General features: G+C 42.3%; 1 protein-coding gene across 2 annotated transcripts in view; it reads right to left on the bottom strand.

Annotated features, from left to right (window-relative positions):
- The window catches only part of Dchs2 (dachsous cadherin-related 2), a 189,409-nt gene that overhangs the window by 19,283 nt on the left and 157,278 nt on the right, over nt 1-12,848 (bottom strand). For both annotated transcript variants that reach the window (XM_026785466.1, XM_026785495.1), the window contains exons 14-15: nt 3,585-3,698; nt 1,071-1,282 (exon numbers count right to left, since the gene is read on the bottom strand). In XM_026785466.1, the coding sequence (XP_026641267.1) occupies nt 1,071-1,282; nt 3,585-3,698 (326 nt within the window). The remainder of the gene's footprint in view (nt 1-1,070; nt 1,283-3,584; nt 3,699-12,848) is intronic.

Here is a 12,848-nt window from a genome sequence, read left to right as displayed (position 1 = left end):
ACACCTGTCTGCCTTGACAGGCTGCCTGGGATTTGAGCTCCAGCTCTCAGGCCTACACAGCAAGGGCTCTCTCCAATGAGCCATCACCCCGTCCTCGTTCCCCTCTTATTGATTGATGAATTGTCTATAAAATAGGTCAACAAGAAACTTTTTATATTATAATGAAGTTTTAACTCAGGGGAATTTCGAAAAGTGAATCAAATCCTAGATTACTGCCAATAAATTATCCCAATGGTTTATTTGATGAGATTTCAAAGTAGCGCTAAGAAAGGAATAGAGGTCTGCATCACTTCCCATAGAGATATATCACAGGGTCTTCTGGGCTGACTTTCAAACACTAAACCTGTTGTATCACTGGAGTCAAGGTTTTAACAAGATGTTGAATTAGTAAATTGTCTTAATTTTTGCTTTCTGTATCTACTGTGACTCTGCCCCAGCTTGCATCCCTTGTCATCTCTTGGTCTCCTATTATTGATTCCCCAATTTTATTCCTAATTGCTTCTAAGCTCAGTCTTCAAACTTCTGCAAGTTCTCAGAGGATGCTGAGGACCATCATCAGGTATTGGTTTCCAAGCAAGAACAAAGAAGTCCGTTGTGTCCCCTGGGGTTGTGTATTTAAGCTCTCCAGGTGGGTCTTAGCGTGATGGCAACGCAGCTTCGCTGGGGTAACTTCCCCATAGCAGGTGTCAGAGCAACAGCACCCTAGCAAACACAGGAACAGAAGTGACTCTGGGAGCCTCAGCCTGCGCTGTCACCATCATGGGAAAGAGCTTCAATGAGCCTCTGTCTTCACTTGGGATTCAGGACAGTTTTGTGACCTCCAGATTCCTTGCTAGTGCTCGGGGAGTCCCTGGAGAAGCCAGCGGCTGAGAACTGAGCACAGGATCAATGAAGAAGCGTGAACAAAGAAAATCAGACTTTCTGCAGTCTAAGGATTTATCAACCCATAAAACATTGAACATATCCTGGAGATTGAGAAAATTGGATTGCTTCTTGGTAATAGCTCATAGGTACTCTGACATACATTGATTGATACACACACACACGCATGCACACACACTTTCTGTTACCTGTATGACACGAGCATTGTGGAGCTGGCCTTCAGAGACTGATGCTCGGTACACACTTTGTGTGAAGCGTGGGGCATGATCATTCACATCCTGGATGGAAACCGCTACTGTGGTGAAGGCTCTGTGCCCATCGCTCTCAGCGAGAATGATGAGCTGTGCCTCGCTCCTGACTTCAAAATCAAGGAATTTCGGCTCTTCTACAGTGAGTTCTCCTGGTTTTATTCCCAAGGTGGAAATATTAAAGAGAAATGATGATGTTATTTTAAAATATCTCAAAACATTATTAACTCATGTGTTCTGACCAGGGCCATTATGGAAAAAGTTGGGATCTGTGGATATTTTCACATTTCATTTCCAACTCTGATAGGAAACTGTCTATAGCCTTGGAGTTTTCTCTTAAATCATCTTTTCTCTTAATATTTACATTCATCTACATTTTAAACATTTCTATTCATTCACTCACTGGGGGACCTGAACTATAAGGAAGCTGCCGTTCCCCTGCATAGAACCAGTCAGTGGATTTCCGCAGTGTGAGAAAAGTGAGCGGCTCTCACTGACAGGGAAACGCTGGTTCAGGCCTGTCCCTACCTCAGTCTTGCTTGTCAATTTCCATTTCCCTGTCTCAGGCGAGGATGCATCCATCTTAAGCCTTCTTCTGTGTTTGGACAACTGCATATTCTCTGCCTACCTGCTCCAGTCTGGCTCCTTTTCCTTGGTTGTGGACTATACAGTAAGCACTGCTCCCTGACCCTTGAGCACCATATTCCCAGTACCTAGCTCATGGCATTCAGTACTCAGTACTTCAGTACTTAGTACTTCTATACCCTCATAGAAAATACAGAACCAGGTTACAGAAACCGACCTTGGGGGACGATGTCACAGCTCAAGTTCTTGCCCCAAATAAGAAATTCCTCTGTGTGATTTCTACTGTGTCTGTCTGTTGTGGGATGGCGTGATAATAGGTCAGAAAAGAGCCATGAAGAAGGTTAGAAACGGGGATTTCCCGGTACACGAAGGCACATGCATTGCGATTCTGAAGGAATCTAGACTCTGTGTAAGAACTTTACTGTGCATATGTGCGTCCGTGTATGTGCCATATCTACCTCCATCCCTTCTACTACCTAATTTAAAATGACAGAAACGCACTGTCATCTTTGACACCAGATTTGACTGATTACTTTCACAACCCACACTACTTGACAACACACAGTGTGACCAATCCCTCTTGACAGTATGTGGTATACAGATATACTGTGACTCTCACTTGGGGCGTCTTGTGATGGGCAGTAAGAGTGACTGTGATGAGCGCTTTTAATCCAAAGTGACTTGTAATTTATGCACAAAAGTAAACCTTTCGATTGGAACTATGGATCAGAAGCTCATCTCATTTTTATCCTTAAGGAAAGTGACTGTATCTTTAGAGATCAATTTTATTGATTCATCATTCATACTAGTTTTTCATTTTATAACTCATACATCCAGAAAATCTATACTAACTACTCTTGGGCACAATTTTAATGATGACGTATCAAAAGTCACATGTAATTTACTTGATTTAGTCATTCTACAGTTTATACAAATTTCTGACCACAGTATAGGAAGGAGGAAATAGGAAGTAAGGGATGGAAGAAACTGACCAGATAGGGAAGGAACCCAGGGTAGCTTCCTGATCCACTCAGGGTTTTTGTTTGTTTTGATTTATTTTTGCTGTTTTGTTCTGATTGCTTGTTTGAGACAGGGTTTCTCTAGATATCCCTGACTATCCTGGAACGCATAACAGTAAGACCAGCCTGCCCTGAAACTCACAGAGATCCACTTGCCTCTGCCTCCTGAGGGATGAGTTAAAGGTGTACGCACCAAACCTGGCGTCCAGTAAGATAGCATTTTTAGAGGTGTGGAGGCCCAAAAATGTGAGCCTATTTCCACTTGACCAAAGGTCAGAGAGTTGGAACTTCCCTCTATTCCTTCAAGGTGATTGTGTTTCTACTCCAAAGATCCTACCTACTTTCAGAGAAGAGTACTGCTCTCTCACGGTTATTGTCAACAGGTGTGGCTAATAGCCAGCCCTTGTGCTCCAGGAATAGAGAAGTAGATCTGTTCCTACCTCAAACAAAAGTTTAAGGATCCAACTAAGGTTCCAGTTCCTTTAAGGGGATAACATTGGATTCCACCCAGAATGTTTTGGTGTAGGGTGTGAGCAGTGACTTGGTGACTTGTTTTATTCTAGCAACAGAATGTTTAACTGTGAATGTAGCCCATGACCTTCAACTGGTCTATTCATTTGTTGTATTACACGTTAAGGCAGTTTTCCATCTTACTCCTACCTCTTGGGCCCAGGGTATTTTAGGCAACTGGAAAGTAACCACAGGCAATTTCAGTACTCACTGGAACTTCTGGGCACTATCCTATGTTTTCTTTACTTAGAGTCCTAATCCCCACGCCCCAGCCCTGGCAAGTGGTAATTGTGTCGAGTTAAACAGAAAATAGAGTCATCGTACAGTAGAGAGGAATTACCTGAGGTGGAGCTCAGGGAAAACACTCCATCTTCATTCCCGCTAAAAATTGAATATTTAATGGAGTCTGGAATTGATGTAGGAGCAGAAGCCTTTACAGTCACAACAGAAGTACCTGTAAAGTTAGTTTAAATAAAGAGCATTAGAAAACTTCACAGAAGTGTGAGAGCAAACAGTAGGTATTATCTGCCTACTCTTGTCTTGTTGGACCCTAGCGTCCAATCACCGAGGAGGAGGAGTCGTCCCAAGAGACCATCTCTCATATCACAGCTGATGTAAAAGCATGAGGATTTTATCAATTCTGTCATGACAGGATCTTCCAGCAGTCGGGAGGCTAGAAGACCCTGAATGTCTGGTACAGGCTATTTTTAAAGGGAAAAACCACAGAAGGAAGGGGTGTCTGGGGGTTGTTCTTTAACTGTTATGATTGGCTTATTCAAAAAGACTATTACCAATAATTGGCTGGAGAGATAGTGGAGAGTTTCAGTTGCTCTTCGGTGACTGGTTTATCAATCTATTCCATTTTACTTACTAGAGATTGAACAGAGTTCCATGGCAAGAAAGGATTTTTTTCTATATGTTTGTATCATATACATTTCTAGAACTCTATATCAATTCTTTCTTTAAAGATTTTATATATTAAATAATAACAATATGACATGAATGTTAATCACCCTGGTTTGACCTGTATATATTGCATGCATGTATTGGCTATCACACTGCATCTCTGATCTCTGAAATAGGTATAATCAATATGTGTTAATCAAATACTTTTTAAAGTTTAGGGAGATGGGAATGTTAAGTATCCTGATTGTCACATACCATGTGCATGTTGAAAATCATTATGTTGTGCCATATATATATATATATATATATATATATATATACACACACACACACACACACAATTAAAAATAATATATTTGTGGGGATAAGTGTGTGCCAGAGGGGGCCAGTGATCAGCATTGTGTGTCCTACGCTACTGCCCTATGCTTAATTTTTTTTGAGATGGGGTCTCACATTGAACCCCAAACTCATGGATGACCCAGTCTGGCTAGTCAGCGAGCCCCTGGGATCCTCCCATCTGTCCCCCAGTGCTGATTTCAGGGTGTCACACTGGCCAGCATTCCACCTGGGTGCTAGATCCTCATGCTGGCCCAGTAAGCACTTCACCCACCAAGAAACATGTCTCTAGCTCCTAAATATATTTTAAATTTCTTATATTTATAAATCAACAGAATTGGATATCTTTAGTCAGGCATAACTTTTAAAAACAAAGCATGTTCTTTTGTGTATCAACACTTGAATTTTTTATAAGTGCTTAAAGTATATGGGAAGAGGGAGGATGAAGGGGGCAGCAAGAGAAGAGGAACCACAGGCTCCTAACTGGGACAAATGCTGGTCCCTACCTAAGGGGCACAGGATTCCAGAGGCACAGACATATGAGACACAGCTTGAGACCCCTTGGTGGCAGTAACAGTGAAAAAGATAAATAAATTAGGGTAAATTGATTTTCCCCTTAGATTCTTAACAATTTTTCCTGAGGTCTGGAGAGATGGCTCTGCAGAAGACTGGACTTATCCCCATGATGCACACTTGGAAGGAAAGAACTGACCCCGGAGAGTTGCCCTCTGACCTCCACACGTGCTAGGGCATTTGTGCCCCCCCAAACACACACATCCTTACATGTATGTTCCTCCTCCCAGTCCTTAAAATAAAATAAATAAATGTATTTTTTTCTGAAAAGAATAGAAAACACAAAAGGTCTGGGAATAGACAGAATTTCCACCTAGAACCCCCTTAATGCTTAACAGTCAAGTTGTGTCTATTTTATAAATACCAGAGACCATGTGATGATTTGTAAGATCAGAACTTCAGCAAGAATTCACTTTAATAAGAGGCGCAGATCCACAAGGCCAGAAAAATCCAGATAGACTATACGGCTGTCCTTTTGTGGATATGCTATGGGGGGAGGGGGGGTTGGGGAAACCAGACAGGATTTCACACAAACAAGGCAAGGCATTCTGGGAACAGTGAAACAAGGCAAAGCATTCTGGGATCACTGAACTACATCCCCCCCCCCCCAGCTCCCTGACCTTGGTGATTCCGAGACAGAGCATCACTAAGTTACTCAGGTTGACTCTGAAGTCTGCAGCTCTGTAGACCTTCTGACCCTTTGGCCTCAGATTTCCTGGTGGCTGGGATTCACAGGCCTCAGCCACCAGGACAGACTGAATTAGAAACCTTACACTTAACAGAAACCCTGACAAAGTTTAAACCTCATTCATCTAGATTTCCAAACCCCTGTCCTTTCCAAACCACTTGCAAAGTCATCCAGCAACAAAGAAACAAATAGAATAATGGTGGTAACATCAGGTTGCTACAAGTGTTAAGAATGCTCCAATTGCATCATAAACAGTGCTTATTGCTTATTGTTCTACATGTCAAGAGACACAAGACTCCTGCACAATGCCTACGTTTTGTATAAACTGATGGGCATGTGCATGCACACACACGCACACACACGCACACGCACACACACACACACACACACACACACACACACACACTGCAGCATCCTTCATCTACGGTGTCAATCACAGCTCTGTCCTTCCTTACACAACTTATTTTTCAATAGAGGAAATTTTATTGCAACTGTGTTGCCACATGTTCCTGAGGCTGTCAGTCAGAGACAAATCACTATGTAGGAAAGATGTCCAGTCCTTTCTGATGGCCTTTATTTCTCCTAGGGTGAGAATGGGTTTTCTTTTCCCCATGTCAAGTTATAAAATAAAATGAGGGCATTTCTTGTGCATAAAAGAACAACGTTGAGTACAGAACTGGAAAATATCACTATGGCACCTCTTATGTAGAAAAAAAATCCCAGAGAAATTTCATTCAACAAAACTCTTCAAACTAGATGCTAAAGGCAACAGAGAGCCAGAAATGCTTATGCATTTTCTTTCTCTGGCAAAGTTTAAATCTGAAACATCACTAACAGAGAGGAACTGAGTAAAGGGTCCTTCCAAGATTTTTAACGTGCCTTTCTCTCTGGGTACACAGGTAAAACTTAAATCACCGTGCGTAGCACATCAAGGTAAAAATGACAAGCTATAAAAATTATCAAAGAACCTTCAGTTCTAATGAGGAAATAAAGAGAATAAAATATATATACGGCTGTCCTTTTGTGGATACGCTATGGGGGGGTAAAAAACTATATTTTGCATTTTCAGACATTTATGAGGGGTAATTAAACAAAAAGTTCAATATATTTAATAGTCTTATTTTCCTCTTCTTTACATAACTTACATTAAAAAGCCCAATCCTACCCACAGCACCACTGCAGCTATGAACTTTCAATTTGGAAATTCTTTTTTTGTTTGTTTGTTTTGTTTTTTGAGACAGGGTTTCCCTGTCCTGGAACTAGCTCTTGTAGATCAGGCTGGCCTCGAACTCACAGAGATTTTCCTACCTCTGCCTCCCGGGTGCTGGGATTAAAGGCAAGTACCACCATTGCTGGACTACAAATAAGTAATTCTTATAATTCTCATAATTGCTACATGAGTGCAAAGATCAATAATTATGACAATAACTAAGCAACTATGAAAAATTGCATACAAACCTGTGCATGAACGTTTTTGAGCACTGTTCATTATCCCTAAGCATATACGTTATTCTTAAAACTATCATTGATGACTGACTTGAAACTGGCATTCCAAATGGTTTTTTTTATAAAGAACAGCTTTGTCAGCTTCAGTATTTTTTATTGGCATTTTCAATTGTTTGCTTTCGACATCTTGAGTGTGTCCTTTGGTTCCTTCTGACTTGTGTTGCCTCTGAGGAGAGGCCTCCTTGTTCTGAGAGCCCTTTGTGAGGACACACGCTCGTCTCCTGGGACTCTTTGGAGTTCCTTGCTTTAGTGTTTGACGGTCTGATTTTAATGGCTTTTCCATGAAGCCTTCTGGGTTCATCCTAGATCTGTTTTGTGAGCTTCTCACATTCGTCTTTCTAGTTCGGTCTCCAGATTTGTAGAGCTCGTGACCATTGTTTCTTTGAAGGAGTCCTCTGCATTTTGTCTTCTTTCTCTCCTTTTGCAAGTATTTAATAAATACATTGTTTCACTTGATGGTAACCCAAAAATTCTTTTGTAGTTTTCTAAATCCCTTTATCATTTTGTTCCTATTGACTGCCAAATAGCTCACCTTCAAGTCCACCAAGTTTCAGCTTGGTTGTTAAATTTCCCTGGTGAATTTTTCAATTCAGTTGTAGTATTCTTAAGCACTAAAGTTTCTGTTTGATTTTTTCGTTAATAACTCTTTATAGATAACCTAATTTTCTTTATGCATTGTAGTGGCATTTCAATTGTATTTTACTAAATAAAGACCACCTGAAGATCTGAGAGTAAAACAGTCCCACCTGTCACCTTACAGAGCAGGTTATAGTAACACAGGCCTTTAGCCATAAACCCAGTAGCCACAATGACATGCACCTTTAATTCCAGTAGCCGCACTAGAGGCCATAGAAACTTGGCGGGGCATACTTTTAATCACAGCAGTGCACGCCTTTAATCCCAGCCCTGGAGAGGATGACAAAATGGAAGGAAACAGCTCTCAATACACAGTGTTTTTCTGAGATTCTGGGAGGCAGGATCACCACTTCAGACTGAGGTTGAGGTAAGAGCCAGTGGCTGCCTGTTTTGCTTTTCAGTTCTTCAAGTTGAGCCCCAGTTTCTGACCCAGAGTTTTTATTAATTGTGCTTCAGTATATACCTTACTGATTTTATTTGGTTGTCTCTCTGTTTTCTTGGGACGCATTGATTGAATTTCTTTAGAATAATTACATAAATTATTTTATTCTTTTGTTTGTGCAATATTTTTGTATGCCTTATGTTGTGTGTGTGTAGGATATGTGTAGCTGAAAAGCAGCCACGACTCCAGGTTTTCACTAACTGGTTTGTAAAGGAGGAGAGCTTGGCCAATCCACATGGCTGAAGATTCTGGGAACTTCACGAACCTTTTCTGCTGATGTCTTTTTTAGGTTTTTGCTTATAATTCCACAATTAGAAAAGTCTGGAAGTTTGTCTTTTTCCCAGGAGCTCGTAATCTTGATTTTTCTATCTGGATGTTTGCTGGCATGCATGCTGAGCTATGATAAATTGGGGAAGGGCTTATCTGTAGTGAAATAAAATATTTTGTATTATTTCAATATGACTGTTCTTGCTTGGAGCTACAGTTGGAAGCATCTCCCGGCTAGTTCTCGCTATGCTTTCATGTCATGTCTTACTCTTTTTTTTTTTGTTTGTTTGTTTGTTTTTTTGAGACAGGGTTTCTCTGTGGTTTTGGAGCCTGTCCTGGAACTAGCTCTTGTAGACCAGGCTGGTCTTGAACTCACAGAGATCTGCCTGCCTCTGCCTTCCGAGTGCTGGGATTAAAGGCGTGCGCCACCACCGCCCGGCCATGTCTTACTCTTAAAACTAATGGTAATAAAGATACTCTGGACATTTCAAAATACACCAAACTATCTTCTAAAAGAACAGAGGAAGTAGATATTCAAGCATCTTCAGGAAATTGAGTATGGGGTACTCAGAAGAGAGAATGTGGTGCAGCAGACTGTGACAGAACACAGCAATGGGCGTGGTCAACAGCAGGACAGGGGGTCCCGCAGTGGGTCAGCGTGTCTGGAGTAGAGTAACAATCCCATCATTCAACAGCAGCACAGCTATGCAGTTGTTCACTACAAAATGGTAGTTTATTGTAGTGACTGATATAGTATCTCTCATGGGTACCACTGTTGTTAAAGTCTGGATTTGAAGTGTCCAAGCCCCCTCATGTGTTAAAAGGTCAGTCTCCGACTCAGCAGGTTTGGGGGATGAGGAGTTTGGAAGGATTAGACCATGAGTTAGTTTTGACTATTGCCTGGGGTGGGGTGGGGGTGCGGTTAGTAGAAATTGTAGGAGGTGGGACCTTATTGGATGAATAGATCTTTGGACAGCTACATTTTGTCTGTGGCCTCTCCTCCTTCCTCCCCTCCCTTTCCCTGTTCCTTCTGCCCCTCCAGCTCTTCCCTCCTTCTCCCTTCTCTCTCTCTCCTCATTCCCTCTCAATCACCATGAGTGATCAACTTTGCTCTGCCACACAGTCCCAACCATGATATTCTGCCTCACCCATGGGCCAAAAGTAATGGGGCCAAATGACCATGGATTGAAACTACTATAATCATGAACCCAAATAAACTCCATTTTCAAGACGTCGTTGTCCGTGTCACGTACTTTGACTTGAGATTAACCCCCTCATTGCCTAAACATTTTATCATTGCCCTTTGGCCTGATTTTGCAAAGGTCCCACTGGACCAGGCAGTGACTTTGCCAGCGTTCCAAAGTGACCTCTGCGTGTAGCTTTTCCTTTAAAAGGTTGCTCCTCCTGGATTCTAGCCTCAAGTAGAGTGCCAACTGCAGCGCAAGGTTTCTGAGGTGGCCTGTCTGCCACTCCTTCGTGCTCCAGAACCAGAGGGTGTTTCCCTTCTTCCCACACAGCAGACATCCTTATGAATCCTTAACATATCGTTGGGACCACTTACTCTGTCTGTAAAAGACAGAATATGATGTCTTTGTATTTCTGCCGTATCAACCCTGATGCTTTCTTTCCACATATGTGGATTCTGCTTGTAGGAAAGGCAGAGAAAACTAAGTGAGGACATATTAATATTGTTCAACTACAGCCCTGTTTCTTATCTTTTTAAAAGTGTGATGCTTCAGGACAGAGTTAGACAAGACCAGTTCTTAAGAATCAACAACAACAGCCTACTGTCTCCAGGACAGAAACTCTGGGAGGTCAAGGAGCGAGGGGAGGAGCTTTTAAACCCAAAGGAAAGGAAACTGATGATCAGTGGAGGCACGGGAACCAACGCAGCCTCACTAAATCCAGCTTGGCAGAGCTAGGAAGGGCGGATGGCACTCGGCACTCATCTTACACCCTGCTCTTAATTGGGGAGGATTGACAAACAACTCCTTGGTTACAATTTGGCTACCTGTGTCTTTATTCCTAGAAAGAAGAAAGCTAGTCATGTCAACGGGATTATTGCAATCCATACAGCAACTATTCTTCGTACATAGAACCCGGCACCATGATGGACATGGGCATCTCTTTCACAGTCTGAGAAGTCTCACTCAATGAGGCTACCTTTGCTTTTTTTTTGTTTACTTGTTTTTGTTTTGGGTGGAGGTTGGTTGGTTGGTTTTGTTTTGTTTTGTTTTTGAGACAGGGTTTCTCTGTGTAACAGTCCTAACTGTGCTGGACCTAACTCTTTTACACCAGGCTGGCCTTGAACTCACAAAGATCCACCTGGCTCTGCCTCCCAAATGCAGGGATTAAGAGCACGCACCACCACCACCCAGCTGAGGCTACCTTTGCGTGATGAAGCCAGTTCCAAATCCCACCACAGGGGACTGAGAAAGGTGGCTCTGTGGTTGAGGGCCCTTGCTGTTCGTGCAGAAGACCGAGGTTTGATTGCCAACACTTAAAGCTGCTTGTTACCCCAGTTCCAGGGATCTGTCACCCTTTTCTAGAGTCCACAGACACACGCTGCACATGTGTGGTGCAATATATACATGTAGGCAAAATACTCATACTCATAAAATAAAAATAATTCCAGCATGGATGAGGGAGGGGCTACTGAGGCCCCACCCCTAACTAAGAAGCTACTGGCAGGTAATGGCTGCTAAAGGCACCTGTCTCTGGCGGAGATGCCCCAATGGATAACCTTATACCCATGCATATATGGGCAGTGTTCATTGGACTCAGTGGGTTAAAAGTAATAATGATAATAAAAGAAATTAAAATTTAAAAAGAGGACCTGAAGTTGGCAGGGTCCTGGGGGAAATGGAGAGAGAAGTCAGGACTACCTAGAATGTCCTCATTCCTATGGAATTCATCTCAAATGCAACACTGGTCCCAAATAGTGGAATAACAGAATAGTTTTGTTTCTTCCCTCTATTGCCACAGGCATTCCAAAGTCCCCAGGGACGTAGTGTTACCTACTCTAATGCTAATAGCATAATTTATTTCCTTCGGAAGTACAATTCTTATCTAGTTTGTACAGAAAATGAACCAGATGCCAGGGCTCTCAAAACTGCAAACACTTCACGGTGATTATACAACCATTATGTAATAGTTCCTTGCTCTAGTTAGAGTTTAAACCCTGCTAGCTTTACAAACTTCATGTTGAGATTAAAGACAGAAGGAAAATCGCCACAGTAACAACTGAAGTGATGACTGGTACCCTCCTACAGCTTAATCTAATCCTTGCAGCATCCACGTGAGGAACTCATTACCGCTTCCACTTCATGGAGCTGGAACTCACTCATCGTGCACGGTGGAGCCGTGACAGGCTCGCCCGCGCGGCTTCAATAATGTGTGTCACATTTCCACACTGCCCAGCTGATGGAGAACAGCGGCTCACTGGATCTCCTGCCAAAGCGCTGGAAGACGGTTTCTCCTCCAAAATATCAAGATCTAAGGAGGTTACTTATTTTCCAATATTAAATATATTTCACTAGTCAGCTTGCCCCCATGTGTCATCATGTTTCAATATTGTTTCAAGTTTTCCAAAGTCTGACTACTTACTTAACATTTAGCCGGGGTCTCAAAATAATTCATAATGCCAATTTTCCACCCCAGGGCAATTCGTAGAAATGCATGCAGTTCTGAAAAGCCCACACTGAGGACAACAGTGTTGACTCATCCTCATCAGGAGAGCCACAGTGTCAGAAGGCAAACAGAAGCACCAGGAAGGCTGCCTTCTGGAAGCCTGTTTCACCATTTAGTGGATTTAACCATTGTGAGTAACCAAGTGGTTTATTCCTAACTTTTGAAAAAGTCTGGGGCTTCCGGGTGCAACATCACTTTAGGAGTTGCCTCTGTGTTGTGCAAAGAGTTGGTATGGGGGGGGGGGCAAATGTTCTATTCCAAAGAAAGGAAGAGAGGAAGAGCATTGAAATTCATAAACAGAATGATAGGACAGAAGAGGGGTGTGCAGAAGCCGAAGGGTGATCTGGGAAACATAAGAAGACAAGGCTCTATGTTTAAAAAGAAAAAAAAAAAGCCAGCCTACAAACCACAATCCCAGAGAACTTAGACAACAATACAACAATGAGGACCCTAAGAGAGACTTCCATAGATCTAATCTACATGGGAAGTAGAAAGTAGAAAAAGACAAGATGTCCTGAGTAAATTGGGAGCATGGGGACCTTGGGGGAGGGCTGAAGGGA

This window comes from Microtus ochrogaster, chromosome 1 (genome assembly GCF_000317375.1).
Source record: "Microtus ochrogaster isolate Prairie Vole_2 chromosome 1, MicOch1.0, whole genome shotgun sequence".
NCBI classification, from domain to species: Eukaryota; Metazoa; Chordata; class Mammalia; order Rodentia; family Cricetidae; genus Microtus; species Microtus ochrogaster.
This window is presented reverse-complemented; position numbering and strand designations above follow the sequence as displayed.